Here is a 27,500-nt window from a genome sequence, read left to right on the forward strand (position 1 = left end):
TAGACACGACAGTCAGTTTACAGCACAAATTAAGGTGTGATTAGAAAGTTCAGCTCTAATATGCCACTGATGTATTTGGGTCACTTCCTGTTCTAACACATCGGCATCAGACAAACAAGCGGAAAACAAAGCAGCTCTGCTAAACACGGCAGCCTATCATCACACCATCTTTTGTTTTTGGATAATTTCTAGCTCTTCACAAACTATGGGGTTTTTCATCCTTTGCTCCCACCAACAAAGCTGTTTTTACAGATCATCCAGCTCATCAAAGTGATAAGTGCATAAGATACCTGAAGCATACACAAGCAAGCATCTAGGGGCAGAAAAGAGTAAGTGAAGATAATGATCATGAAGATAAATTCGAGTGGAGGAGGTATAGATGGAGAGACAGTTTCTTAATAAGATAAGATACTTTATTGCTCATCATGTTTCATGCAATTCACAGCAAATCGCATGCAATTAAAATTTTCTTTACACAATTTCCTTTACACACACACACACACACACACACACACACACACACAAGCATTACAGAGGGGGTGCATGGCAGCCATTCTTCGGTGTTCGGTGCCTTGCTCACTTGCCTTGCTCACATGCACATCGGCAGTGAGGCAGTGGAGGCAAACTGGCAACTCACCAGCTACCAGTCTGCTTACTTGGTCCACACAGGGGACTTGAAGTAGCAACCCTCCGGTTCCAAGCTGTCCACCCAGCGGACTGAGCTACTGCCCCAATAAATAGGTAGATATTAGGTATATTAGGTTTAGGAAAGAGTTTGGTGTTTAACAATTTTTAAAGACGGAGAGGGACTCAGCAGATGGAATGGAGTGGTGCCATATTGGATGCTGCTTTGTAGGCGAGCGTCAAATACTTCAACTGGACGGAGAGCGGGGTTGAAGATGAAGACGAGCCGCTGCATTCTTCTTAGTAACAGTTGGAACACACGTGCTGGTGGACCTGCCAGACAAGAGCGGGTAACTGGAGCCATGTTGGTGACGTGGATTCAGATCCAGTTCAAACAAACATCTCATTGAGCTGCTTTACTGGATGAGCAGCCTTTTTAAGAGGAATATTTTGTGAATTTTTCGTTTTGAATGAACCAAGAACACCAATAATGAATGGAAAGCACTGGACAAACACACATATACAGGATATCATATGTTTATACTGCAGATATGTATGTACATAAATCTGTGACCTAAAACGGCACCTGGGTTTCGTAACAGAGTAAGTGTGTTTGTTTGCTGGCCTACATCCAGTTCTTCTGAAACACACATTATGGTAAACAAACAGGAAGTGATGTAAAACCAGTTGTGCGTATGAGCTGCTGAGGAGAGGGAAACTTTCCACATATGCATTTTCAGTAAATCCACTTCAACATTTGTCATATTGCGCTTTCTTCTTCTTCACACCCTTACAAAAAGAGAACCACAGTCATAATAAGATCCATGTTTCATATTTATGTCCATTGAAAATATGGATTACAATACATTACAGTTAGCAAGCATACAGTAGTTTGTCCATAGGACTTACATTTGCACAAAATGTTGTACCTTTTCCCTGAATAAAGATAGTTTTAAGTTAGAAACCTATAGCTGTGTCTTGTTTAGCATAGTTATATAGGCTTTAAGAGTTTGTAAGTACAGAATCAGTTGTGATTGTTGCCGGAATACATTACATTCATTACCAGCACCACTTGCTTAGGGTCCTTGATGAGCTACGTAAATAGCTGTGGAAGATTCACAGCCTGACACGTGTGAGCATGTGCGTGTGTGTCTAAGCCCCAGCTTTATGCCCTCTACCATTTATAAAATGAAATCAGAATCATAAAGCCATATTCACCATGCAAGGCTGAATAATTGCACATCAACACTAATGTAGTGGTACCTACATCAAAATAAAAGACTATCCAAAAACATCACCAAATAAATATAAAATATATCTCAATATAAATACACATACAGTATATATACATAAATGTACAGAATGAGGTTTAGATGTGTCGACCATCCAAATCTCTGTTTGAACAATCAGAACTGCAACTTTTCAAATTCCAGATGAACAATTGTTCTGGATGGATGCATTCTGTTGACTTAAGAAGCACTACAATGTACAGAGTTCACATCAGTCCACCAGGAATATCCCTAATCCTGAATCTTTGATCTCCAGTTTCCAGTGCTTCAGTCCTTGCTCTGGAACACTCATATGAGCGAGCAGCCACGTGTTTTCCTTCATCCAGCTCACTGTCCAGCACTTCTGGCTTACAGGCGTTTCTACAACGGCAGGAAGGCTCACCTTGCACGTGAGCTTGTCATCCAGACTCACAGTGACGATCCCCTCAGTGCATATACCGGTGCAAGTGAAATGGAGGTCAAGGTACACGAAGTACATCCCCCCCTGCACGGGCTGCAGCATTTCTTTTGCTTGGTCGAAGGAGAAAGCACTTCCTACTGACACCGATGCACCATACTCAACGGGAGTCCATCGCATGGTGGAGTTATTCAACTCGCCTGTAGGGGGAGACATTGCATTTAGTTACTATGGAATTGCTGTTTCACACTGAAATCACAGGATTGTCTAATAAAGCTTCATTAATCTAAAGTGTCATCTTTAAATTACAGTCTGAGCAAATGTGGCGTGGCATAAATGATGTCATATTAATTTGATATCATCCTACTATTGCAGATAAATTCCATTCCATTTCATGTTTCAACTAGCAATGAGACTGCCTCGGGATATTGGCTACTTGTAACAGTTGCATAACTCTCAAATATATCAATAAACAATCACGATCAGCATTTACGACCTGTTATATATCATGAGGCTGAAATACATTGACTGAATATGGACTTACTTGAGGTGGCTTCCAGGTAGGCAAAGTTCTGCATCTGTCGGGAAAACAGAGAGAAAGAATGGATTGAGTTAAGCGACAGTCGCACGAAAAAGAAAACAACGTAAAAAAGTTCAGATGTTTATAAATGACGTATTTGTAAAGTGTTCTCCTCACCTTGTACCCTGGGGCAAGCATGTCTGCAGTGGACTTCACCGATGTCTCGGGCTTAAAGGGAGGGAGCGACCCGGCCGGCCTGGACCGGAGCTCCTTCCACATCAAAACTCCACCGGCAGCCACCGTGGACACCACGACAAACAGGAAAACAATGGAGATGACGAGACACGCGTCCAGGCAGCCTTTGCGCCGCGAACCGCTCTGCTTTAGAGACTCCACGTCCATGTCGGTGTGCTGGGGTCCTATGAGGCTGCTGCAGGGGGTCTGGTCCTCCAGGGTGTCCGGGTGAGAGCGCGCGGTATGCGGCGAGTTGTGAGTGAGTGTGCGGCGCCTGGTTCTTCTTCAAACAACACCAGACGGTTCTCTTAAGCGCTTTACGACCCCGTGTCGCGTCTGGGGCGAGAGTATTGCAGCTGTAAGCGCCATGGTGACTTATATAGGCAATTTTCGGTGCCAGAGGAAAAACGAGGAAGTCATGGGTTTCCCTCTAGGCTCCTCACACACCCACTCCGAGACACAGGACGGGAGCGATATAGTTTCCATCTCTCTCTCTCTCTCTCTCTCGCTCTCTCTCGCTCTCTCTCTCGCTCTCTCTCGCTCTCGAAAGCGAAAGGAGGCCAAACTTGCAACTTTTAGAAACTCTCTCTCCCATCTGATCTGAACACGCAAGTCTTTGTTTACGTGCTCACAGGTGACTGACTCGCTTTTGTTTTGATTATTTTTCAACTGTGTGTGTATGTAGAACGTCTGGACTGAGCTTCCCATGTATTATTTTCCTATAATTGTACAATGTATACAAGTGTGCGGAAAATGCTGTAAGAGGTGAAACTCATTCCTCACCAAGCAGACTGGAGACTGAAGTGTCAAGTGACAAGTGTGTTTGTGCAACATGGAAGTGGTGACGTGTATCAAGTGTTGATTGCAATTTAAGAATGATGCAGAAATCATAATGTTGTTTAATTTCCCTTCACTTCATTTAAAAGTTTTAAACATTGAGTTGTTACATATTTGAACAAACAATTAAAGGTAAAGGAGGTTTCGTTTCCTGGGGTTTCCTCCATGTTGTGACAGACTATCACATTTGTTAACATTACCTACTTCCATTATTACTATACCAATAGATCTAGTTAGACTTGTTTGTCTAAACTTTGTCAGATGAGAATATTATTGATGTGTCAGAGATTGTAATGCCTAGTGCTACTAGAAAGGCTGGTCTGTGCATTCTGTTTGTCACATGGAACTATTGCAACTTTGTGAATATAATTATGAATAATAACCTTTGATTTAATGACCACAGCAAAACCAGTGGTTTTGATAAATAAAAAATAAAAAATAGTGACATCCTGGCAGGACTTACTGTGACCAAAGTTAGTGGACATTTGCAATATCCATCGACCTGATGGTGTTACAGTTACTGTTAGTTTGGAACCTAAAGTCTGGAAGTTTGTTGGTTTATCAGTGTGTAAATCATGTGTAAATCATGTGTAAATCGTGTGTGTGTGTGTGTGTGTGTGTGTGTGTGTGTGTGTGTGTGTGTGTGTGTGTGTGTGTGTGTGTGTGTGCGTGTGCGTGTGCGTCTACCAGGGAGTCAGAACTGAAGGCACACACACACATTTGGTTCATTCGTGTCCCAGTGTAAATACAGTTAGTATACACATGACTGACTCTGAGAAAGAGGAGAGAGAATCTAAAAACAGCTCCTCCGGGCCTATATACAACCTAGACTGCCACACCCACAACTTATCTACCTGACGATTTAGAATGTGACCTCAGACCTGTTTAATACATAGTATCGGTGGCGAAATCCCAGTGTGCGGGGGAGAGCTCTCTCTCTCTCCGACTCACTCTCCCTCACTCTCACATTGCATGTGTGAGGGAGATGGGTGTGACGATTGCAGGTGCGATGTCATCACCAACATAAACACAACTGCTACCTCTCGCATTAAAGCACACTCACCTGAGTTCTCCAGCCAATCAGATTGCATTCTAATGATGGCATAAAGCCAGCAAGAGACAGAGCATTCCCCAGCATTGTGTGTGTGTGTGTGTGTGTGTGTGTGTGTGTGTGTGTGTGTGTGTGTGTGTGTGTGTGTGTGTGTGTGTGTGCGTACGTGTGTGTGTGTGTGTGTGTGTGTGTAGAGTGAGGGAGTTGTGTAAAGAGTCCATACTATTTATCAGTGGCGCATTGTGCTTGAAGGCTAAGGGAATAGGAATAGTTGATGAAAAAATGCTTCTCCAATCTGATCATGAGTAAAAAAGAGGTAGTTGCCACCACAGCAGTTGGAGGTTCGGAACGTAAAACCCTGCAGTCACATGCAGTCACATGTTGTCATACTGGAAGTTAAAAATGTGCACCTGTCAGCAGTTGTGTGTGTGTACGTGTAGTATCTAAGCCTTGAAACACAAAATGAAGCATTATACCCCAACCTTTGCAGGTAGGAAATCACTTTTGGAGCTGTACAGCCACATATAAAGCTAATGTGATAAGGAAATTAGTATTGTTTTTCAAGCAATGACAAATCGGCATGAAACTCATAGTGAAACAAGTAAAATTCTCACTGAGGCTTTCCCCCATCATGCAGCCTGTTGGAGGGATTCCTCTCACTCCTGACAGACATAACATGATCACATCATCAAAACATTACAGCACATGCACATAGGGTGTGTTCAGGGAATGTTTTTAGTTGTCACTGGAGGGAAACTGTATGTTACATCATTATAAATGTAAGACAGGAACCAGGTTTGACCAAGATCAGACACTGTTGATATTTCACCTCTATACAGTTAGTTAAGTGAGGCTAAACTCTTTAGCATCATCACAGACTAGTGTAAAACAGTGCTTAAGTTTTGGTACAACAGGTCCAGTATGTGCATGCATTTGTTGTGAAGCACAAGCTATCCACCGTCCACTGTTTCATTTATGCATATACCTGAAACATCACCAAACCATGAATGAAACAGAAACTTTCATAAACTCTATGATATAATTCCATTTAAACATTTTAGACAAAGATAAAGTCTATACTCTTTAACCTGGCTTTGTGTTTGTATGGCTTTGTATAGTTAAAAGGCAGCAAATAATGGTTAATTCCAAATGAATGAATGAATGAATGAATGAATAAATGAGTGAGTGAGTATTTAAATGGCACAAATCCCATTACGTTAGGATTCCAACATGTTGTTAAAACCATTTTGACCACAATGGTGAGCTGATTCAGTTTGTATAGATCCATTACAGCCGCATGTGTCTGTGTGACTTCTTTTGCTTTTTTCTTAAGGTTTCTTAATCTAAGACTTTTATGGGTCATGCAGTTTGTATGTGTGGGTTGTTTCTGCTTTTATAGCAGTGAATGGACAAATGCTTCTTCCTCCAAAGCTATATTGTCCAATCTTGAGCAACAAGTTAGAGTCAGACACAGGAGAAAAAATGCAGTGGGCGTTCTGGTAACATGACTGGGAGTGTTTGTGTGGGGGAGTGAAGATAGTAAGGGGGAAGTAGCACCGGGAATCCAACCTGTACTGGCAAATACATACACTCCCAGTTTCCAGATGAAACTGATGAAACAAACACCAAAAGCAAGAATTTAATACATGGGACTGTCAACATACACACACACACAAGCACATGGCCACACACTATTACCATCATCTCAGTGTTTCCCATATTTGTGAAGCTATTCTACCCTGTAGGTCACACACACACCTGACTAGACTTGTCATTTCACATCTGTTTGTGTGTGTGTGTGTGTGTGTATTTGTGTGTGTGTATTTGTGTGTGTGTGTGTGTGTGTGTGTGTATGTGTGTGTGTGTATGTGTGTGTGTGTGTGTGTGTGTGTGTGTGTGTGTGTGTGTGTGTGTGTTTGTGTGTGTGTGTGTGTGTGAATCTATCCAGCACACAGCAACACAATCCCATTCATGTGTATCGGGTGTTGATGAAACATAAGAAGTACGATGATGTAATTTCAGTTTAATAAGGAAATCTCTCTCTCTCTCTCTCTCTCTCTCTCACGCAAGTACACACACGCAAGCACGGAACGCAAGCACACACACACAAGCACACACACGCAAGCACACACATGTAAGGACACACACACAAGCACACACACGCACACACACACACACACATCTGTCATCATCATCCACATCATCCACATAATGAGCAAATTAAGCAGTACATTGACAGTACATTACAACAATATAACTATCACAATATTTTAGATGGCTGTCACATCATTATACACATTTTTTTATGGGTATAAATATATGTGACGACTGCTGACACCAGCCTGTATACATGTCCCGGGTTACTGACCATAAAGATCTTACATCTGTAGCTGTACTGCGGTGGTATTCAAGCAGAGTTGATACTTAATGACCTAAATCATAAATGCTTCTTCAAGGCTATGGAACACGGAAGGTTATATATAATTGTGTGTACATTTCAACAGAAAATTGCATTTGATTGGTAATGTTATTAACTGTGAGGTGAACAATTCAGCAGGACCGTGCATATGTAGGACCCTTCGTTCACAGCTTTATCAACCACATCTGGATTTTCTCCGGACATGTTGTGTTGTTTACGTATTGGTCTTTTCAGCAAAACCCCGTGATGTGCTGGGGTTTGTCACACATTATGGAAATGGTCGTGGCTCTTTTCTATTTTCAGTTCACCCTAAGAAAAGTACATCTGCATCACGTCACAACCACTTTCTGTGGTTCATCTAAAACTTAGGTTTCAGATGTTTGATGTGTGTGTTTTTTATTATATCAAAATACACTTTCTGTTTGCCTTCCTCACAGACCACAAATCTTTGACTACAAGCAGAGAGAAATGTAGCTTTTGCTGCCACCTACAGCTCTGTGGGTGACACTATTTGTTCCACTGAACCACAAAGGGTAAATAGATTTTCAAGAAGAGGTAAAGACATTTCTTTAAATGGCCATTAAATTGATTATTACCGTGCAATGTATGAAGCAAATGTTACAAATGTCATTAGGTGAATATTTCTCTTTATGAGGAAGCTATTATCACTCACCAACCACGTCAATTGTTGACAACCACAGGTAATCCCTAGACCTGGATCCCTCCCAAAAAAGAAAAGAAAAATAGAAAGACAGGAAGGTGAATAAAGGAAAATGGAAAGGTAGAGTGAAACAAAAAGTGCATGGGCTGATGTCTGAATGCAAGCAACCACAAATGATAATATAGCATCAAACAAAACAGAACAGGAGGGAAACACCGTACATGACATGAAACACCACACACACGTAAATGATGACATCACTTGGTTAGCTTTAGAGTCTGATACTGACACAGGAAGCAACATAGTTTTCACTGCACATTAGAATGAACATTTGAACATAATTTCATTTTTTTATGATCACACACTATGAAGTAGTGTGTGTGTGTGTACCCGCTCTCGCCCACATGTATAAACTATTAGTTGAAGGAGTGTGATCTGATAGGTGATGGGTGATTACAGAGTGGAAATGATGCCTACCTGCATTCCCAGGTGACACACATCACATCTCAGCCCTCTAATGATGTCCTCAGATGCCCTTCCTCTTCCTGCTCGCTGGAGCGTCTGAGGAACTTAACAGCAGCACAAACTTTATTGACTTCTGTGCCCAGGCATACATAAATCATTCAGAGAGAGGGGGGGAGGGGATGAGAGAGAGATAGAGTGAGACAGAGAGGGAGGGAGAGGGGAGCGAGAGAGGGGGAAAGGGAGAGAGAGGGGAGGAGGGGAGGAGATAGTGAGAGAGAGAGAGAGAGAGAGAGGGGCAGAGAGAGAGGTGGGGCAGAGGGAGAGAGAGAGAGACAGAGAGAGAGACAGAGAGAGAGAGATGGATAAGAGGGTGTGAGTGTGAATTGATCTAAACAAGTAAACTTGACTTGACAGTGAACTCTCCAACTTCCGCTGATCTTCTTGTTTGTTAGATACTAATCTCTCCATCAAACCTCCTCCCTTCCTCAGCAAATGTTTCTTCTCTTTTCTCACAGAAATGTTGCATTGTTACAAATGTTTTAGAAGGAGGATGCGAAAAGAGAGAGAGAGAGAGAAAGAAAGAGAGAGAGAGAGAGAGAGAGAGAGAGGGAGAGAGAGAGCGTGTGTGTGTGCGCGCGAGAGAGAGAGAGAGAGAGAGAGAGAGAGAGCGTGTGTGCGTGCGTGCGTGCGTGCGTGCGTGCGTGCGTGCGAGAGAGAGAGAGAGAGAGAGAGAGAGAGAGAGAGAGAGAGAGAGAGAGAGAGAGAGAGAGTCTGATCTGTTATCACTTTGCGTCTGTTTCGCAACTTCGTGTGGATCTTTCCGCTGCGCACTCGGGTCATAACTCACCGTGACTGGAGAGGCGCAGCGAGTCAGGACGAGTCCCATCAACATATGTAATCAAATAAAAATGCGTGAAAGATATTTCATCTCCGCTTGGTGCGGGTACCACGTGTTGCGGGCATCGTTTTAAAGACTCCAGCGACTTGTGGACAACTCGCTAGTGCACCGCCGCCCCGCACAGGACCGCGCTGTGAGAAACAAACTAACCCCCTCGACGACCAACTCGTCTTCATGTTGGACACATTTGGGCCACAAAGCGCCGGTGTGCCCGTGAGCAGCCCGGACATTCAGCTGAAAGGGACGGATAACGGCGGCGGCCTGCCCGGGACAGGGATGGAGAGCAGCACCGGGAAGAAACTCATCGACATGACGGGACCTGCTCTGTCCAAACGGAGGCTGCTGGTCGGGTTAGACCTCCTGTGCCTCTTCCTCGGTAAATATGAACAATTGTACATATAAAAACATCATTATTCTCCATATATTTCAGCTGTTGAACTCGATCTTGTGTGTAGTTCAGATGTATAAAGTTCATTAACACGTGTGTACATCTGAGAACTTTGTAATGTTCAGGCTTCACCGCAGATTTGTCAGATGTAGGTTTCTGTAGTGTTGTGTCCTGGATTATATGGTATATTTCATCTATACAACCAATGTTAATAAGGAGCTACACAGCATTATTCATGTCACTGAATACTGTAAAATATGATTTAATACTTTGTACACAAGTTAAAACGTATATGTAGGCCTATGATCATATTTAGGGAGGTTTCTGATAATGTAATCCGTGTTTTTGTAAAATGAAGAAAGAAAAAGAAAGTGGAGTTTTTCTCTCTCTCCCACTCTCCCACTATCTCTCTCTCTTTCTTCCTCTTCCACTCGTGCGCGCTCCCGAGTTCTCCGTGCCAGCTAGTTCGCGCATTGCCCAGGGAGTTCTTCAGTTTCCATGACAACCCAGAGTTCCCAGGGTAGAGTCAGGCCACGGGGAATTGTGTTCTGTATAAATAAATAAATGCATGATCTTTACGTGTGCGCGCGCACGACACCCCCTCGCTCTCTCTTTCGCGCGCGCTCTCTCTCTCTCTCCCATGGTCCTGCGAGTGACAGGAGGAGTGTGGTTACGCAATGCTGCTTAATTGGAAAAAGCTGGAGCAGAGGCAGTGCACTTACTAACAACAGACTGGAGGCAGCTCTGCAAGGAGGCTCTGTCTGCCTCTTCTGTGTGAAAGCATGAATACATGAGCGCGCGCGCGAGAGAGAGAGAGAGAGAGAGAGAGAGAGAGTACAAGGCTGGTTTTGGCTCTGGCTTGCTGCTGCATTCGCTCTTTGTTTTTTTTTTTACTGAGTGTTGAATTGAACACCCCCCCCCCACACACACACACACACACACACACACAGAGAAAGGAGGGAGAGAGAGAGACGTGCAGTTCAGATGGGGCCTGTTGAGAAGGCTCTGCCTGCTCCATTCCAGTCTGAATGGATGCAGCCTGTATTCAGTGAGGAAATCAAAGTTTTCTCTTGCACGTCTTTTGGCCCCAGTGGATCAGTGTTACGACCCAAACATTCCTAACACTTTTCTAACTCGTTAGGTTCTCCAGAGAAAAATTTCAGAGTTCCCATCCTTGCATTGCTGTAAAACCCCTCTCATCATCATCAGTCAAGGAAGAAATACTTATGTCTGAAATGAGCAAAATGAAGCCCCAGTGGAAAGCACAACGTCACAGGCCCAAGCTTCACGTTGGGGGAATCAGTATGAAATGATAAGAGCTAAAATCACTGATTATAAAAAAACTCTAATTGAGTGCTTGATGTCAGTAATGGCAAACAACAAGACAGAGGGGGTCAGGGTGAAAAAGCTCATTTGCTTTTAAATTAGATGAAGGATTACACACACTTACGTTACTCCTTACATTGTTACTGAAGGTCATTGTGACTTCAGTCTGGAACATTAGAGTGGACATTTACCTCACAAGAGCCATATTTAATGAGCTTCTCCTATCTCATGCTGAGCATCAGAGTAACTAGTAACCAGTAGAGCCATCAGATGAATAGTAAAGAGTATATTTCCCTCTGAGATGTAGTAGAGTTAACCTACAGATCCTGAGTTACCTGATTAGAGGGATTCATTGTGTGTCTATGTGTGTGAGAGAGCGATGGGATTCCAGGGCAATTGCATAAGAAAAAATAATCATGTAGCTAAGAGCTGGAAACCCAACTGAGCATGTTTAGGTTCCAGATTCCTCCCTGGTACATCATTATCTCCTCCACTCCTGGATCCTTTCCCCCTCTTTCCCATCCCACGCTCCAGCTCTATTTTCTCCTCACAAATAGCAAATATCTACAGTATACTCCCACTGGGGATTGTTGAAATATCAAATTATTCTTTCTTGTTCTGGTTCCATCTTCCTCCTCCTCCTCTTCCTTCTCCTCCTCCTCCTCCCATGCAGCTTCCATCCCTTTTTTCGCATGTGAGCTGAAGGCACTGAGTCCTTACAGAAGGGGCTTCATGTGCGGGGACCCCAGCATCACGTACCCCTTCCACAGTACGGAGGCCATACCAGACGAGTTACTCATCGCCGGTGGTATAGTGATCACTGGCCTCACCGTGAGTATCAGGGAGGGTGAATCTCTCCTGATTATGTAGTAGAAGTTGGATATCCCATTCAAAATGATTCTGTCGTTAGCTGCTGTTCTGATAATCCACATTGATCCTCTTAATAACTCCAGTTTGTGTCTGACTCTGGGCTTGTATTTGGGAACGTCGTCTCCAGATTGCTCTTGGGGAATGTTACCGTGTGCGTTTTCGAGGCGTCAACTCCAAGGCCTTTGTCCGGAATCTCTACATCTCCTGTCTGTACAAGGAGCTGGGCTGCTTCCTGTTTGGCTGCTGTGTCGGTCAGTCACTGACCAACATGGCCAAGCTGAGCGTGGGCCGGCTGCGGCCCCACTTCCTGTCTGTGTGTGGGGTCACTTACGCCTCGCTCAATTGCACACCTGGAACATATGTGGCAACAGTGAGATGCCACCAGTCGGACCACCGGTTAGAGGAGGAGGCCAGGTGTGTGTGAGGCATGTTTGGAAGAGCTGATTGCCATATTTTTTGTAAACAATGTAAAGTTTTTGTTAAAGTGAAAACTTATGTGTGTGTGTGATACATTCTGTGTCTGTGTGTCTGTTTGTGTGTCTTTATTTTTAGGAAGTCATTCTTCTCTGGCCACGCCTCCTTTGCGATGTACACAATGCTGTATTTAGCAGTGAGTATCTATCTATATCTCTATCTATCTATCTATCTATCTATCTATCTATCTATCTATCTATCTATCTATCTATCTATCTATCTATCTATCTATCTATCTATCTATCTATCCGCACTTTCTCTCTCATGCACACATTCACACCAAAAGCTGGCAGACACAATTTACTGTCTCCAATTATGCCTCCAAGGGAAAATGCCAGTCCGGAGAATAAAAACAGGGACCCATCATCAGTTGAGTTAGCAACAAAAAGCGAAAGAATGAAAGAGGAGAGGGAGAAAGAAAGAGAAGGACTGAAAGAATAAATGGGACAAACAGAGGCCACTTTGTTCTGCTCTGGGAGGAGTGTGACCTCGCCTCACTGCCTCGCTGCTCCCTTCTATTGTGTGTGAGTGTGTGTGTGTGTACCATCATTGATATGCATGTGTGTAAGCCTGTGTGTGTGGGTGCATGTACATGTACATGTATGCACACTTTATGTCTCCTCCTTGGCTCTCAGCAGCACTGCATGTATTCCATATGTCCCCACTCTCCTCATAGCTGATGAGCAAGAGCAGCCATGCCAAAGCCAATCAGGAGCTGGAAAGCAGCAACTCTCCATCAAACGTGTGTGTGTGTGAGTGTGTGTGTGTGAGTGTAAAGCGCGATTGGGAAAAATGCAGTACAAATGCAGCACTGTGAGTCCCCGGGGATCAGGACTGACGGTGTGTTTGTGTGTTGTAGTTCTATCTGCAGGCGCGGCTGACGTGGCGTGGGGCCCGCTTGCTCCGCCCCCTGCTGCAGTTCTTCCTGGTCCTGCTAGCGGTCTACACGGGTCTGACCCGCATCTCAGACTACAGACACCACCCGTCCGACGTAATCACCGGCTACATACAGGGAGCCCTCACAGCTTACTGGGTGGTCCGTATACCTTTGCTTTTATGTGTGTTCCCATATCAGAGTCCATGTGTGTGTGTGTGTGTGTGCTGGTGTGTTTGTCTCGACCGTTGTGTTTGTGTGTGTCTCCCAGGCCTTCCACATCTCGTCCATGTTTAAACACTCCGGTTCGGCTCTTTCTTCGGCCCAGGCCTTGGACGGCCCCCTGTCGCCCCACCACACCGTCTGCTAAAGCTCCTGCACGTAGCCCCTCCCCCTGTCTGCAGTCTGGTATGGATAGACGGAGATTTGAAGAATGTGAAACCATTTCCTGTGAAGTCAAATGACATACCTCAATATTCGGACAGAGACAGAAGGAGAGAGTTAAAAGGAGGGAAGCATACAGACCTCTGTTACTCTTCCTCTTCTTCTTCCTCCCCTTTGAGAGGGTGTGGCCTTTGTCGTTCTTACCTGTGAGCCGGCACGACTGAATGCTGAAGACACAGCAACCACTATGATTTCTATACATACACTGTAAATACTGATGTTGTACAGCTCATATCACACAGTAAACACCCATGTTAGAGCGACATCATACATCAACACATTACCACTTATGATTTGATACTTAGGATGTAATATATTTTAAACAAATGTGTAATATTTATGTGCTTTGCATGTTTATGCATACATGTAATCCACGTAAATGTAGGCGGTTTTGTACATAGGCTCAGCGAATGTAATGGTGTTATGGCAAAGCACCACTAGTGTGTGTGTGTGTGTGTTTGTATGTTGTGTACGTGTGTATGTGAGTTAGTAACTCTATATTCTTTACATGAAGTGTGTGTGAGGAGTACGTGCTACTATCTCTTATATATGTTTGTAGTTTAACCTTCCAGTCCAAGAGCACACATATTAAAGAATGTTTTTTTTATCTTGATGCCTTTGTACATTTAATGTCCCAAGATAAACCCTTACTCTCTTATTTACCTGACTAGCTGAGTACACACAGATTTTTATATAATACAATGAATGTTGGATTTTATTGTCAGATTAGATGAGAGTGCATCCCTAATGGAGAATCACATTTAGGTCCCAATCTTGATTCTTGAGGAAACATCTGCTTAGCTGTAAACATCCGCTCAGCTGTAATTCTGACTGAAGAACGTCCACACAGCTGCTAATGAGCCATGATTGGTAATGATGTCAGGATTTAAATGACAACTGAAGCCGAACTTGTCCTTGTATCTTTGCTTCAGTGTACGAGTTCATCCACTGACAGAAACAAAAACACACCAACATTTATTTCACATGTTTACTTGAACTTCAATAGCAATACAAGACAACCAGAACACTTCGGGTCAATATGTACAAGGAGCTCGGGCGGGTTGCAGAAAAGTTTTTACATGATCAGCTCTGGAGTCACAAGTTCTGTTACTATGACAAACTCCATGGCAACGTGTTCCATTACCAACGGTTAGTGGCAGGGGGAGAAAGTTTTGGTCTTGATGTGAAATGGGATTGGTCAAGAGTTCAAAATCAGTAAGAGGGGGTGTGTAAGAAGCCCCCGTTGATATTGATAAAATGCTTCACTGTGATACAGTAAATATACAAGAATGAGTTATATATACACACACGCGCGCGCACATACACACGTGCGCGTATGCTCATCAAGCTACACACGCGCGCTCACACTCACACACACACACGCACGCACATTTCGACACTTTCCTCCTACGGTATGTAGCCTGTAAAGCCACTATAAAGTCATGCACATGGTCTCTGAAAGGAACTTTTTTTTTTGGCAACACACAAGTGCTTCTTTGACACACTGTTCGCTTTGCTACAGGAGGGGGGGGGGGCGACACCCAGCTGATGAACCAAGAGAAAATCAGACGATGGGGCTGAAAGGGTTAAAGCCACCAATGACACAGGAAAGACACAGCAGGGAGAGGGAGAGGGAGAGGGAGAAAGAGGAAGAGGGGAAAGAGGAAGAGGAAGAGAGAGGTAAAAATGGATCACAGTCATAAAAAAGTAACAAAACATGAAAAGGGGAGGGGGAGGAGTCTCGTGGTGATCGGGAGATAGAAGCAGGAAGGAGCCATCACTGTTGTTGTTACTATCGATATCATCACCTTCATCAATTACAATCATCATCCTCTCTACCATCAACAGTGGCGTCACAATGTTGGCGTTTCAATCGGCTTGTTCGTTTGTACGTGTTGTCATGGCCGCCTCCCTCCCTCCCTCCCTCCCTCCTTCCTCTATGTCCCGATCACCACCGCCCTAGTCACAGGCTCGTCACCCGCTGCATCTGTCCGTCGTCTCCCTCAGACGTGGGCTCTGGCGTGTACGCCGCCTCCCCATTGGTTGCCAGTGGCGGCGGCTGGTAGAAGGTCTGCAAGTGATTGGGCCGCGGGCCCAGTGGGGGGCGTCCCAGGCTGTAGGGCAATTCCAGGGCGGGCCGCTGCGGTGGGCTGGTGGGACTTACCTCTTCGGGACCCTCAGGGCTGCTGTCGGGGTAGGACAGGGTGGGAGGGGAGGTGCGGGTGTAGAAGCGTGGGGGGGAGCTGCTGCGGCTGTACACCTGCGGGGAGTGACGGGAGTACAGGTTGTTGGGAGGCGAGTTAGTGTCTCGAGGAGCAAAGATATTGGTGGGGGGGGAGCTCCGGGGGAAGATACTGAGAGGCGGCGAGCGGCGTTCCCCCGGGTACAGCGGGGATGGGTTTGAATCTCTGGCGTAAATAGGTGAGGAGTCAGGGTCCAGGTCAAGGTCAGGGGTCAAAGGCAGCGTGAAGCTGTCAGAATCCTCTCTGTCGTGGTAGCGGAGAGACCCTCGCTCTTTCCTTCTTTTCCGTTCGTCGAGACCTCCGTCTTTGTTGTCAAACATGAATGGTTCCTCCCTGTCGATGTCGATCCCGCCCCTCCACACGTCCAGCGCTCTGTCCTTCTGCTTCACGTTCTCGCTCTCTCGGTCAATCGCGCCTCTCCATCCATCCCTGTCCTTCAAAAACAAGGACTCTTCCTTGTCTCTGTCCATCCTGCCCCTCCAGCCATCAATCCCAAAATCTTTCTTCTGAGTTATGAACGTCTCCTCCTCCGTCTCTGTCCCTCCCCTCCACACCTCCATTCTTCCATCTCTCTTCTCCAGCAGAAGGGCGTCCTCCCTACCTCTCTCCATTCCACCTCGCCACTCTTCCATCTCTCCGTCTCGCTTCTGAGAGGGGAAAGGCTCATCCCTTCCTCTGTCTGATCCTCCCCTCCACTCCTCTATTATTCCATCTCTTTTTAACAAAAATGTCTCGTCTTTGTCTCTGTCCTGCCCTCCTCTCCATGTCTCTATGCCCGCGTCCCTCTGTTTCATCAGCAGCGGCTCTTCCAGAGCCTTGTACAGGGGCTCAGACTCCTGCGGGGGAGGGGGCGGAGGGGGAGGCAGGGGTCTGTCCCTGTAGCGCTCCCTTTCTTTCTCCCTGTCCCTCTCCCTGTCTCTGTCCAACACTATGCTTGTCTCCGCTCCGACGCGGTGACGAGACAGCGTGCCGGGGGTGCGGCTGAGCGTGGAGTAGGGTCGAGCTTGGACGTCAGGGGGACGGGCTTGTTGCCTATCTGGGAGCCCACGACGACCCAGGGTGCCTTGCATCTGTGACCTGTCCCCATCCTTCATCAACTCGCGAGACTCTGCATCTGCGAGGACTTGTGTGTGCGACCAGCCATCTTGTAAGCGCGGTGTGGTTGCGTGTTCTTGTGCGCGTGTGGCCGGATGTGTCTCAGGGTCCTGCGACTGGTGCCTGGTTTGTGCCCAGCTGTCTTGTGCGTTGTGGCGTGTGTGCGGCTGCATGGTGGCCGCCCAGCCCTCCTGCGGCTGCTGCGTGTGTCGAGTCAGGGTGGCGGTGTGGGCCAGCGCCGCCCTGTCGTGGTGAAGAGGCCTGGCCAGGCTTCCGTAGCGCTCGGGCGGCACCGGCATAGGGACGGACGGCCTCAAGTTGCTCTGCACCAACTCAGAGATGATCATTTTCTCCAGCGCTGCCGCGTCAGACAGGTTTCGCCGTATCCCAGAACTGCTGCCCAGGTCGGCGGCACTGTGGGGGGTGAGGAGGGTCGGGGAGATGTCGTCCCCTCCTAACCCCACTCCTCCTTCTCTGAGGAGGTCAGAACTCCCCACTACTCCGGCTCGGGACCCGGGTGTAGTCCCCAGACCGTGTAGGGTGAAGGTGTTGGGGGTGTAGCCTCCATTGAGACACACACTGTCCAACCCACAGGACTCCTGGCTCTGGGAAACAACGCCCTCTGTTGGAAGAAAACACGCCAGGGTTAGGACCGTGACACCAAAGAGCCAGTTCAAGGATCTTTACACAAAATGAACGTATGAGTGAATGAGCAGAGGTTTGAGGGTAAAGTGCACGTTCAGAGTCTGAATTCAGACTTTAGGATGAAATGTTGTGCTTTATAATCACATGGTTGAAATGCACGTTATGTCTTCATGGCCAATGCATAGTTACTGTGTGCAGATACTGTATGTGCAATGAGCTGAACCACAGCACACAGAGTGGCAGTGAATGAGCACAGTAAAGGAGAGCTCGTACTCTGCTTGTTTCTGAAGGTTCCTATAGGTCCACGTGAGGACAGAGAGACAGAGAGGGAGAGGGTCAAAATCAATCAGGAGACATAACTTAACAGAACACACACACACTAGTTTAATATTCCAACAGAATAAGGAAAACTGTGAATACACGTTTCTGTATTCACAAGTGGAAAGCATAAAGAGGAACACAGACAGGTACACACAGCGGAAGAGTCATGAAAGGGCGTAATGAGCCGCACCTGTGGAAGAGAAGGGCTGAGTGTATCCCTGTGCCAGCAGAGTGTCGTACGGGGAAGCTCCGGCATGGGTCTGCAGAACGGGATTAGTGAGGAAATGGTTCCCCAAACCAGCTGTGGAGGGAGATGAAAGAAACGTTGTGAAACAACACAGAGAGAGAGAGAGAGAGAGAGAGAGAGAGAGAGAGAGAGAGAGAGGACCCTGAGAGGAAGACGAGATGAAAGAAAACGCACACTTTACCTCGGTTGAGAGTTGGGGTGTTGTTAACGTCGGCGGCAATGAAAGACGATTCAGTCTGTCTGCGAACGGTGTCGTTCCACATCCTGCGAATGCGACTCTGTAACAGAAAGATGACACACACTCACGTCACAGATGCGTCAGAGGGAGAGAGGAGGACGGAGGAGGACAGAGTAGGGAGATGTGCTGCAGCGAACCTGTCTGTTGGCAGTGGCTCTACGGGCTTGGCTGCTGGTGTAGCGGCTGTTGGATCTCAGAGCGGCGCCCTTCACAGAGTCCGGGGAGCTGGAGGAGGAGGTGCCGCAGCACTGCGAGAGGCGCAGGCATCGGCCGTAGTCCTTCTGTCCCTGTGCAAGATATTTATGAGCGCATTGTGTGCCGCAGTTACGTACAGAGACATGAATGTCCAGCACAAACACACACAAACACACACACACACACACACACACACACACACACACACACACACTGACCTTTCTTGCCAGGCTGCAGTGCAGGATGGTGATGAGGAGCCCCTGGGCTGTGTTTAGCGAGGAGAACAGGTAGGCCAGGAGCAGAGACGGAGCAGACAGGAACATCAGGCCAGAGGACCATGTGACGCTCTGCAGGAAGAGCAGCGTCAGGGAGCCCACCGCCCACGCCCTGCTCGACACACACGGGACAGGAAACACTCATCACACTCTCACCTGGGTTTAAATAACGCTTAATGCAAATTCTGACTTCTTCATTGCCACAGGATCTTGAAGATTCCTCCGCTTATTACTCCAAAAGATGCATCACACCCATCAATCAAACCAAGGTCAGAACCAGCAGTAGTTACTCATTTTTACATATTCCATTTCATTACAATTAACTATACTTCCAATAGCTTCCTGTCTCTGCTAAGATTAGACTTCTCTTCATCATCTACAAGGCACCGAAGGAGTCACAGTCACAGAGGAAACATCTTGTTACAGAGGCAGACACATCTTTTGTTTTACCACATGTTTTTGATGGGTTATAATACATTTTTACTATGTGTTGTAAGCATTTGATCTTGTTGTTTTGTTGTGTTACTGCTTGTCGTGCTGTCAGAATGAGGCTCACAGGCCGCAGCGAACGTCTTAGTTTATGCTCTTATGTGTTTCACAAGCCGGCTGCCAAAGCACATCAGCATGAGGTGCTTTTTACTGACCTCAGGTTGTCATGGCGACTGGAGTCTGGCTTCAGGGCAGCAGTGCTGTGCATCTTATGTAGTGTCATCACCAAGACAACTAGGTTGAACTGAGGTCAGAAAATAGAAAACATCGCAAATTGTATGACAGTCGCTCAACCGTGATGACTCAGCATAATATGACAAGAAGAGGATAAAGGTGACTCCTGTGTGGACTCACCGTTATTATGACAGCTACAGGCCCCAGGAAGCTCCAGATGAAGTAATTGTCTGTCCGTAGCCAGCATCTACACACACACACACACACACACACACACACACACACACACACACACACATACACACACAAACAAATCGTGGGAAAATGTCGACATACAAAAACAGTCTGTCTGGAATGTGACACAAGAACTGAAATACACACTGGCACAAAACACACACTGCACAAAACACACACTGCACCACTTACGCTGTCTTTGAGCCGTAGCCTCTGAAGTCTATGGCTGCGGACACTGCCACCACAAGGCCGGGAATGGAATAGCCGCACAGGTAGAAATACTTCCTCCTGGAGTTCCGTCCCTCAAACACTTCCCTCTGCAGCAGGTACAGTTCCACCCCCTCCAGACACAACCAGCAAAACACTGAGAGCAGCGAGAAGTGCAGCAGGCCGGCGATGATGGAGCACACCACCTGGAGAACAGGCAAAATTGAGACAAAAGAGGAGGAAGAAGTTGTAATAATGGACAAACATAATAAAACTGATGACTAGTATCTTTTTACAATTATATTAGTTTGATTTCCCTTTCGTATCCAGTGTCTGTGCACTCACTGTGAATTGAGTCTTGGTACCAACGAGAAAGAGCAGCTCAGTGACGAGGAGGTTCGCCCACAGGTTGCAATGGATGCTGCTGTGATCCGTGTGCCATGGCGCCCCCTGGCAGCATAGAGTGGCAAGGCAGGTGGCCAAACACACGAGCGCTACAGAGATGCCAACCCAAGACACCACATAGACCAGAAGCTCCTCTGCACCAACACCAGACTGTCAAAGAGAGGAGCCGCAAACATGAATGTTGTTGTTGAAGCAGGTAAGGACATGTGGGTGTGGGTGTTTGTGGTTTGGAGTGTGTGTCTGTCTTTGTGCGTCGCTGTGTGCTCAATAACATCCATTCAAAACAATCAAATCCAGCTGAACAAAGAGAACATCTTACAGGAAAACATCTGATTCAGTTTGGTGGCAGACGAAACACCCTCCAACCATTGTCAGTCTCTCTCTCTCACAGCTACAACCCACAATTATCACCACACTCCCAGCTCCATTTGTAAACATGGTGTTAGAGAGGATGGCGGGATGAAGCACAATAGTGCCCCCACTGATGATTGCAGAGGACAGAGTGATGCTGGAAACAGCAACGTTAAAATTAGGCAAGCAGCCACCAGAACAAATGTGTAACCAGACGCTGTACGTACGAAGCATCTGCCTACACAGCAGAGATGCATGGAGGCCAAATTATGCAAGTCTGGTGTCACTGCAGGGTCATCCCAAGGTCATTAATCATGAAATTAAGCACACTGAAAGCACACAATGCAATCCTTTTCCTCAATCCATCATACACACAAGCAGAAATCACACACTGCATGTCTATGTTACACCAACCACTGTGATCAAACACTGTCATACAGATCTGTGTCTTGAATGAGTTCTATGCATTGAAATGTATATTTTGCTGACAAAACCAAGGAGTGTTTGTCACTTTTTGTCAACAAAATGACAAAGCAGAATGTTGCTGTTTCAGAGTATAAAATAAATTGTTGTTGTACGTGGAAGAAAGTCCAGACTAAACATTTCTGTGGATGAAATACAAATGGATGGATCAGCTTCCTGTTTGTCATGAAGCTGAGTAAGGAGTAAACTGTCCAATATGAGCTCTGTTCAGTAGTGTGTGTTACTTACAGCAGGTTGCTGGTAAGTCATCAGGACAGCATAGCTGGACAGGTGGTTGCAGGCGCAGGTAGTGTGTGTGTTGTTGGTGTGTAACAGGCGGCAGCCCTGCGTTGACCACCTGCCACTCCCAGAGGTCCCCGACGCATTCCAGAAAGAACAGTTGGGGCCAAAGTGGTTTTCCAGCTGGGGACACCGACACACACAAACACACATCATGGCCTGCTGAGACGCCTTCAAGCCTGATTATTGAACATTAGGCATTAGAGTCTCCAAACAGACCTGCAGGTGTCTGAGGGTGAAGATGACCGGCTCAGACAGGTACACTCTGTTGGATCCTCTGTGCACGGAGGCAGAGATGACGTGGGAGTTGACCACCAGACTCCTTCGCCTGACCTCTGACCCCTGGCCCAGCCCCAGCCCCAGTCGTAGGGTGGAGTTCTGGGTGGTGAGGAAGGAGCCCACGTTCTTGTAGAGTGAGAGGACCAGCTTGACCTGGCCTGAGGAGCAGAGCACAGCAGCTTCAGAGGCTCTGGGTCTAAACTCAGTCTCACTCAGAATTAATGTCATCACTAAACTAAACAGTGTTGTATTTCCTGCTTCAAGATATACTGTGGCTATATATTATACTTCCAATAATAGAAAATGAATAAATCTGCCTGATTAGTTGCCACAGTTTAAACGCAGCGTTTCCTCTGCAAATAGCAGCTTTACTATCACTTGGAAATTAAAAAAAAGAAGAAACGTGCAATTACATGTATCTAAGGAGCAAAATAGAGAAAATAAAAGATATTCTCCGTATTTAACATGAGAACGATACTTATTTGAACATGTGCAGATTATGAAGAAGAAGCTGTCTGTCAAATGTGATTTCAGTGTAAAAAAGAGCGGGCGTGTCACCATTGTTGCTGTACTGTTGCAGTGCCAGAGCAGAGATCTGCAGAATACTGTCGCTGTCATAGGAGTGAGGAAAAGTCAGATCCTGTATGTCGGCTTCTGTATTCAGGACATACACCTCAATATCTGCACACACACACACACACACAGGTTATATAAGGAAGAATGAGTTGTTGAAATATTCCAAACCAAGAGTATCACGGCTAAGAAACAGACAGAAAAAGCTACATACCAACATTAGGCGCCCGGTCACTGAAACGACCTTCGTAGAGATTGTTAGCCAATAGAAAAGCTCCTTTTTCCACCGCGTCCAATAGCAGAGATGCTGATCGTGATTGGTCCGTGTTGCTCATGTCAGCCCAGGACACCAGAGCCTCAGGACCCAGCAGGTTATCAACTGTTTGAACCACCGCCTGTAACCCACACAGAGAACTCTTCATCTCTGCGTGCAACCGCTCATGCATGTATTTGTGCTCTAATACTCAAAACCAAAGCTCACCTGAACGTACGCTCTACATGTGCGTTCCCTTTTCTGCAGCTGAAATGGCAAGAAACAAAACAAAACATCACAATCATCATCACAGACATTTCCAGAAAAGGCCAAGTGCAGCCTTATATTGACAACAGGAACAATGTACCTTGTTGTAATTGCGTGCTGCAGATTCTTTATTGGCGGGTCTCAAAGCCTGTAGCTGGGAGTCCAGGATGTCAAGCAGCTGTTCTATTAGCCTGACGGACATGCTGACGTCCCCGGCGTAGATCCGCCCCCGGGTGAGGTTGACCAACTCCCCAGCGATGTTGGCCGCATTCTCTCCACTCTTAATCTGGACAGAGGCGGGGGGGGGGGGGTGTTTGACATTTGCAAGGGTCGTGCTTGTTGGCTGGCTTGTGTGTGAGCTACGTGTGTGTGGAAGTGTGTGTGCGCACGCCTGTTTCATACGCGTGTGAACGTGGGACTAACCTTTTGTGCTATTTGGCTGACCCAGGGAGAGGTGCAGTTGGAAAGGTCGGGCCCTCTGGAGCTCCAACCCACTGGAGACAACATGCACTGATAGGAGGCGATACCTGCAGAGAATGAAAGGAAGGAAAGGGGAGAGAAGAAGAGAGGAGAGAGAGACAGACCTCAGTTATAGGGGAAGGTCAGCTTCATCTAATTTAACATTTTACTGTCTGATATATATATGATATATATATGATACATACATTGTAGAAAATGTTCCTTCCCAAAAAATGCATTGAAATTAATCAGTGTCTGTCTACTCCTTCAGTTTTCATTGAGAATTACATCATCTTTGTGGATTTTGAATACTGGTAAATACTTACAAGTTCTACATTTATCCTGCATATTAAAAGATAAAATGACAGTAATTAACCAGATCGGATCATTCCTGGAATCATATCTAAGCTATGCAATGTGATAATATAATACAGCCAAATGCACCCCAGCCTCATTTATCTGCTCTGATGAGGAAGATGTGTGTTGGGAGAGGAAGAGTTGACAAAGTCTCCAAATTGTGAGAACGCTCGCACTGTTTCTCTGGTGATGCCAAGTTCAGTGCGAGGACATCTTACTAAATTTCAAAGGGAAACAAGATACAGACCCACATGCAAATATCACACACACACACACACACACACACACACACACACACACACACACACACACTTACCCAGTGACCCTTTGGGACAAGGCCTCTCCACTGTCTCTCCCTTCAGCGTCGGGGGCCACTGGACCCCTCGAGCTACACGGCCCTCACAACCCCCAACCTGCCCGGGGCCCCCGGGAGCCAGGGGGACCCGTAGAGGGGGACGCGGGGTCAGCGGGACCATGGCCGTGATGGGGCGCTGGTCGAAAGGCCCTCGGTTGATAACACCGATCGGGTGAGACGCAGAGGGCCGTACGGGGGTCAGTGCCACGGTGGCCGTGTAGGAGCGAACGGTGGTCATCAGAGAGGAGAGGGGACCTGGAGGGGACAGAAATAGGCTTTGATCTGGTGGACGCTTGTTTACAAATTCAATCCCAAACACACACGTGCACACTGTCAACACACCTTTAGTGGGTGGTGGCGGTGTGAACTGCAGGGGGTATCTCAGCACGTAGTAGTTGTTCCACACGTACAGCTGGTTGTCTCTGGGGTTGTAGTCGATGGATGAGATGTACTGGTACGGGTTGGGGAAGGGGATTTGAACCGGCAGCTCCTGGCCGCGGCCGGTGTCGTACGCGTAAACCACCATGTCGCTGCCGACTCGGCCCTCCGCCTGGCCCTCGTCATCCTGGAAGACTGAGCGCACGGCGTACAGCACGCCGCAAGCCATGAAGGCGTTGCTGGCCCCGCGTTTGTCAAAGCCGGTGGCCCAGGTCCCCTCAAAGCGTAGGGTGTACGGGTTCACCTGCAAGAACAGGACACACACCATAGCACTGAGTAACACGTGAATCCCTTCTCCCGTCGTCCATCCGTCCCTCCGTCTGTCCGTCCTACCTGGCTGACGACGATACGTCCATTATTGGCCTCAGTGGAGTAAATGACCCAAAGGCCATTCTCATCCACCGCCAGATCGATGTCTGACTTCCCTCCCCAGCGGTAAGGCGAGGTGTCATGGTAGTTGGCGTTGACCACCACCGCCTCGCCGCTCTTGATGCGCGTCCGCAGGTCGTACTTGACCAGGTTGCGTGTTCGCTCCTTGTTGTAGAACACAGCGCCGTCATACACAACGAAGCCTGTGCCGTCCACGCGGCTCGGCAACCTCGGATAGGAAGAGATGAAGGAATGCAGCGGTGACTTTGGGACACAACAACAACAACTCGCTCTGAATGAACTCTAGATGGAAACAACGGCAACAGTGAATTCAAATGAAGCTACTTTCTCTGTGGTGGGATCTCTGACCACGACTGAAACTCCACCAATCTGCCAATCGCTGCGTGTCAGCTGAAGGTTTGGTCTTTTCTCTGACTTTATTCAAAGAGTTTGACTCTGTGAGGCTGATTCACCATGTGAAGGCTCAGAAATGTGTTAAACAGGAACAAGGACGCCACAGGAAAGAAAAGGAAACATCAAAAACATGACTTTACTTTCTGTTCCTCCTTCTCTATATCACATAATTGAGTTTTCAAGTCCTTCCAATCAATTCTAAATAAATAATTTACTCCAATCCAGTATTTGTAATCAGCTTAGGTGCAGTCAATCTAGTATTCTCCAAATTATTGATAATCAATAAAAGCATTAGAGGTCTGTTTTTGACAAATGAAGAGTTGCTCTAATGCCATTTGCATCGATTGACCTGGAAGTGAAACTGACACCGTCCCCGACACAGACACACATCGCTCACTTGTAGGTGGTGGTCACCCTGTTCTGCCGGTAATCGTCCCAGGAGGCGTATTCGTACAGCACCTCCGTCCTGTACGGCGTCCACGGCATGACGTATAGCCTGTCGCCGGCCTGCAGCGGGTCCTTGCACCACGCGCCCGACTGATGCTCCGCCTCCAGGAGGGAAGAGGCCGGCTGGATGCTGAGCAGCGAGCCGGGGCACACGAAAACTGCAAGATGAGAAGTTGGGTGGGGCAGAGAGCAGGATGTGAGAAGGGAGAGAGAGGGGAGGGGGGGGGATAGAGAGAGGGAGAGAGAGGGAGAGGGAGGGTGAGAGAGAGAGAGAAAGAGGAGAAGCGACGGAGAGAAACAGCGGTACAGAGTGGAAAGAAGAGAATGCAGGGGGTAAATGGATTGATGCATGAAAAATGGATTGAATTAGATGCAATTGATGCAGTAACAACAAGAAAAAAGAGAAGAGGGAAAGAGAGAGAGAGAGAGAAAGAAAGAGGGAATTAAAACACCTGTGATGTGGGTCTGGAAGAGCAAGCAACTAAAGAGATGTAAGAGGTTTGAAAATCACACACTGTTTGAGTGTGTGTGTGGTGATTAATACGACGGGGACACTGCAATGAAAGGCATGTGAGTGTGTCCATGTGCTGTATGTGCAATATACTGTATGTGTGTGTGGGTGTGGGTGTGTGTGTATAAGTGCAGGGTCAAGAGTGTGAGGTAGAGTCGGGGACGCAGAAGGCGGGGCCTAAATTTTGCCTTGAAGTGAATGAGAGGGCAGGTTAGTTTACGCAGAGCACAAACGCTGGTCCACCCACATGTCAATAACTGCATGGACACATATGTTTACTGTACAGTCTCACACTGGCATGCAAATAGGCATGCACACACACACACACACACACACACACACACTCACACACAGGTAAGAAGCAGTGCTTGATAAGCACACGTCCAAACAGATATACAGTCACACACATTTGGTCTTATTTTTCCTATGAAGATAAATAAGGGGCTCTTCCTATAAGGGAAGAAAAGGGAAAATAAGCATGAGGAGGATGAGAGGACGAGTGGATGAGAGGGAGAGAGAGAGAGAGAGAGAGAGAGAGAGGAAGGAAAGAAGAAGGGATGTTGAAGATGTGTGTGATTGCAGTTATTTGTTGTGAAAGTATAAAATAGTGATGCAGTGTAAAGTGTAAAGCAGAAAAGGTGAGAGGGAGTGTGTTTGAGTGCGGAGGAGCGACAGAGCCGGGAGGAAAGGAAAGAAGGAAGAGAGAGAGAGAGAGAGTGTGTTTCTGCGTGTGCGCACATAGTGACTAAAGGAGAGAAAGAGAGATGGATGAGGAGCAAGAGGGGAGTAGATGAGAAGGAGAAGCTGAGGAGAGAGAGAGAGAGGCGAGGTGCGGAACCTGGATAAAATTGAAGGACGGGTTTCCATACAACAAGAGATGGATATAATGGGAAAAAAAGGAATAAAGAAGGAGATGAAAAAAGGGGGCAACATCCAGCATGACTACGAAACAACGTCCTAGGATAGGAGGAAGAGAGAGAGGGAGAGAGAGAGAGAGAGAGAGAGAGAGAGAGAGAGAGAGAAGAGAGAGAGAGAACAGAGAGAGAGAGAGAAGAGAGAGAGAGCAGAGAGAGAGAGAAGAGAGGTGCCAGGATAGATAGAGGGAGAGAAGAAGAGAAAGAGGGGT

The 27,500-nt window shown here is 46.7% G+C and overlaps 3 protein-coding genes across 3 annotated transcripts in view; 1 reads left to right on the plus strand and 2 right to left on the minus strand.

The window, feature by feature from the left end:
- Positions 1–445: 445 nt before the first annotated feature.
- On the minus strand, positions 446–3,340 carry LOC142996643 (uncharacterized). The gene is made up of 3 exons (XM_076147639.1): positions 3,008–3,340; positions 2,855–2,888; positions 446–2,510 (listed from the first exon to the last, which is right to left on the minus strand). Exons 1-3 carry the CDS (start codon positions 3,230–3,232, stop codon positions 2,125–2,127), a joined length of 645 nt encoding a protein of 214 aa, XP_076003754.1. The 5' UTR covers positions 3,233–3,340; the 3' UTR covers positions 446–2,124.
- A 5,965-nt stretch (positions 3,341–9,305) lies between these two features.
- LOC142997060 (phospholipid phosphatase 3-like) lies at positions 9,306–14,384 on the plus strand. Its single transcript, XM_076148241.1, has 6 exons — positions 9,306–9,771; positions 11,783–11,940; positions 12,107–12,393; positions 12,532–12,589; positions 13,313–13,489; positions 13,599–14,384. Exons 1-6 carry the CDS (start codon positions 9,570–9,572, stop codon positions 13,695–13,697), a joined length of 981 nt encoding a protein of 326 aa, XP_076004356.1. The 5' UTR covers positions 9,306–9,569; the 3' UTR covers positions 13,698–14,384.
- A 379-nt stretch (positions 14,385–14,763) lies between these two features.
- Positions 14,764–27,500, minus strand: part of LOC142996920 (adhesion G protein-coupled receptor L1) — a 15,965-nt gene continuing 3,228 nt past the window's right edge. The window contains exons 4-23 of the mRNA XM_076148046.1: positions 25,814–26,021; positions 24,967–25,231; positions 24,538–24,877; positions 24,157–24,450; positions 23,448–23,551; positions 23,125–23,310; positions 22,986–23,024; positions 22,719–22,899; positions 22,490–22,612; positions 21,872–22,089; positions 21,602–21,775; positions 20,480–20,689; positions 20,120–20,340; positions 19,874–19,940; positions 19,675–19,763; positions 18,974–19,142; positions 18,698–18,847; positions 18,504–18,600; positions 18,266–18,376; positions 14,764–17,731 (exon numbers count right to left, since the gene is read on the minus strand). Of these exons, the coding sequence (XP_076004161.1) occupies positions 15,735–17,731; positions 18,266–18,376; positions 18,504–18,600; positions 18,698–18,847; positions 18,974–19,142; positions 19,675–19,763; positions 19,874–19,940; positions 20,120–20,340; positions 20,480–20,689; positions 21,602–21,775; positions 21,872–22,089; positions 22,490–22,612; positions 22,719–22,899; positions 22,986–23,024; positions 23,125–23,310; positions 23,448–23,551; positions 24,157–24,450; positions 24,538–24,877; positions 24,967–25,231; positions 25,814–26,021 (5,243 nt within the window). The 3' untranslated portion in view covers positions 14,764–15,734. The remainder of the gene's footprint in view (positions 17,732–18,265; positions 18,377–18,503; positions 18,601–18,697; positions 18,848–18,973; positions 19,143–19,674; positions 19,764–19,873; positions 19,941–20,119; positions 20,341–20,479; positions 20,690–21,601; positions 21,776–21,871; positions 22,090–22,489; positions 22,613–22,718; positions 22,900–22,985; positions 23,025–23,124; positions 23,311–23,447; positions 23,552–24,156; positions 24,451–24,537; positions 24,878–24,966; positions 25,232–25,813; positions 26,022–27,500) is intronic.

Source organism: Genypterus blacodes, unplaced genomic scaffold (genome assembly GCF_046128005.1).
Source record: "Genypterus blacodes isolate CSIRO-AG114 ecotype Tasmania unplaced genomic scaffold, CSIRO-AGI_Gbla_v1 ptg000039l_1, whole genome shotgun sequence".
Lineage (NCBI taxonomy): Eukaryota > Metazoa > Chordata > Actinopteri > Ophidiiformes > Ophidiidae > Genypterus > Genypterus blacodes.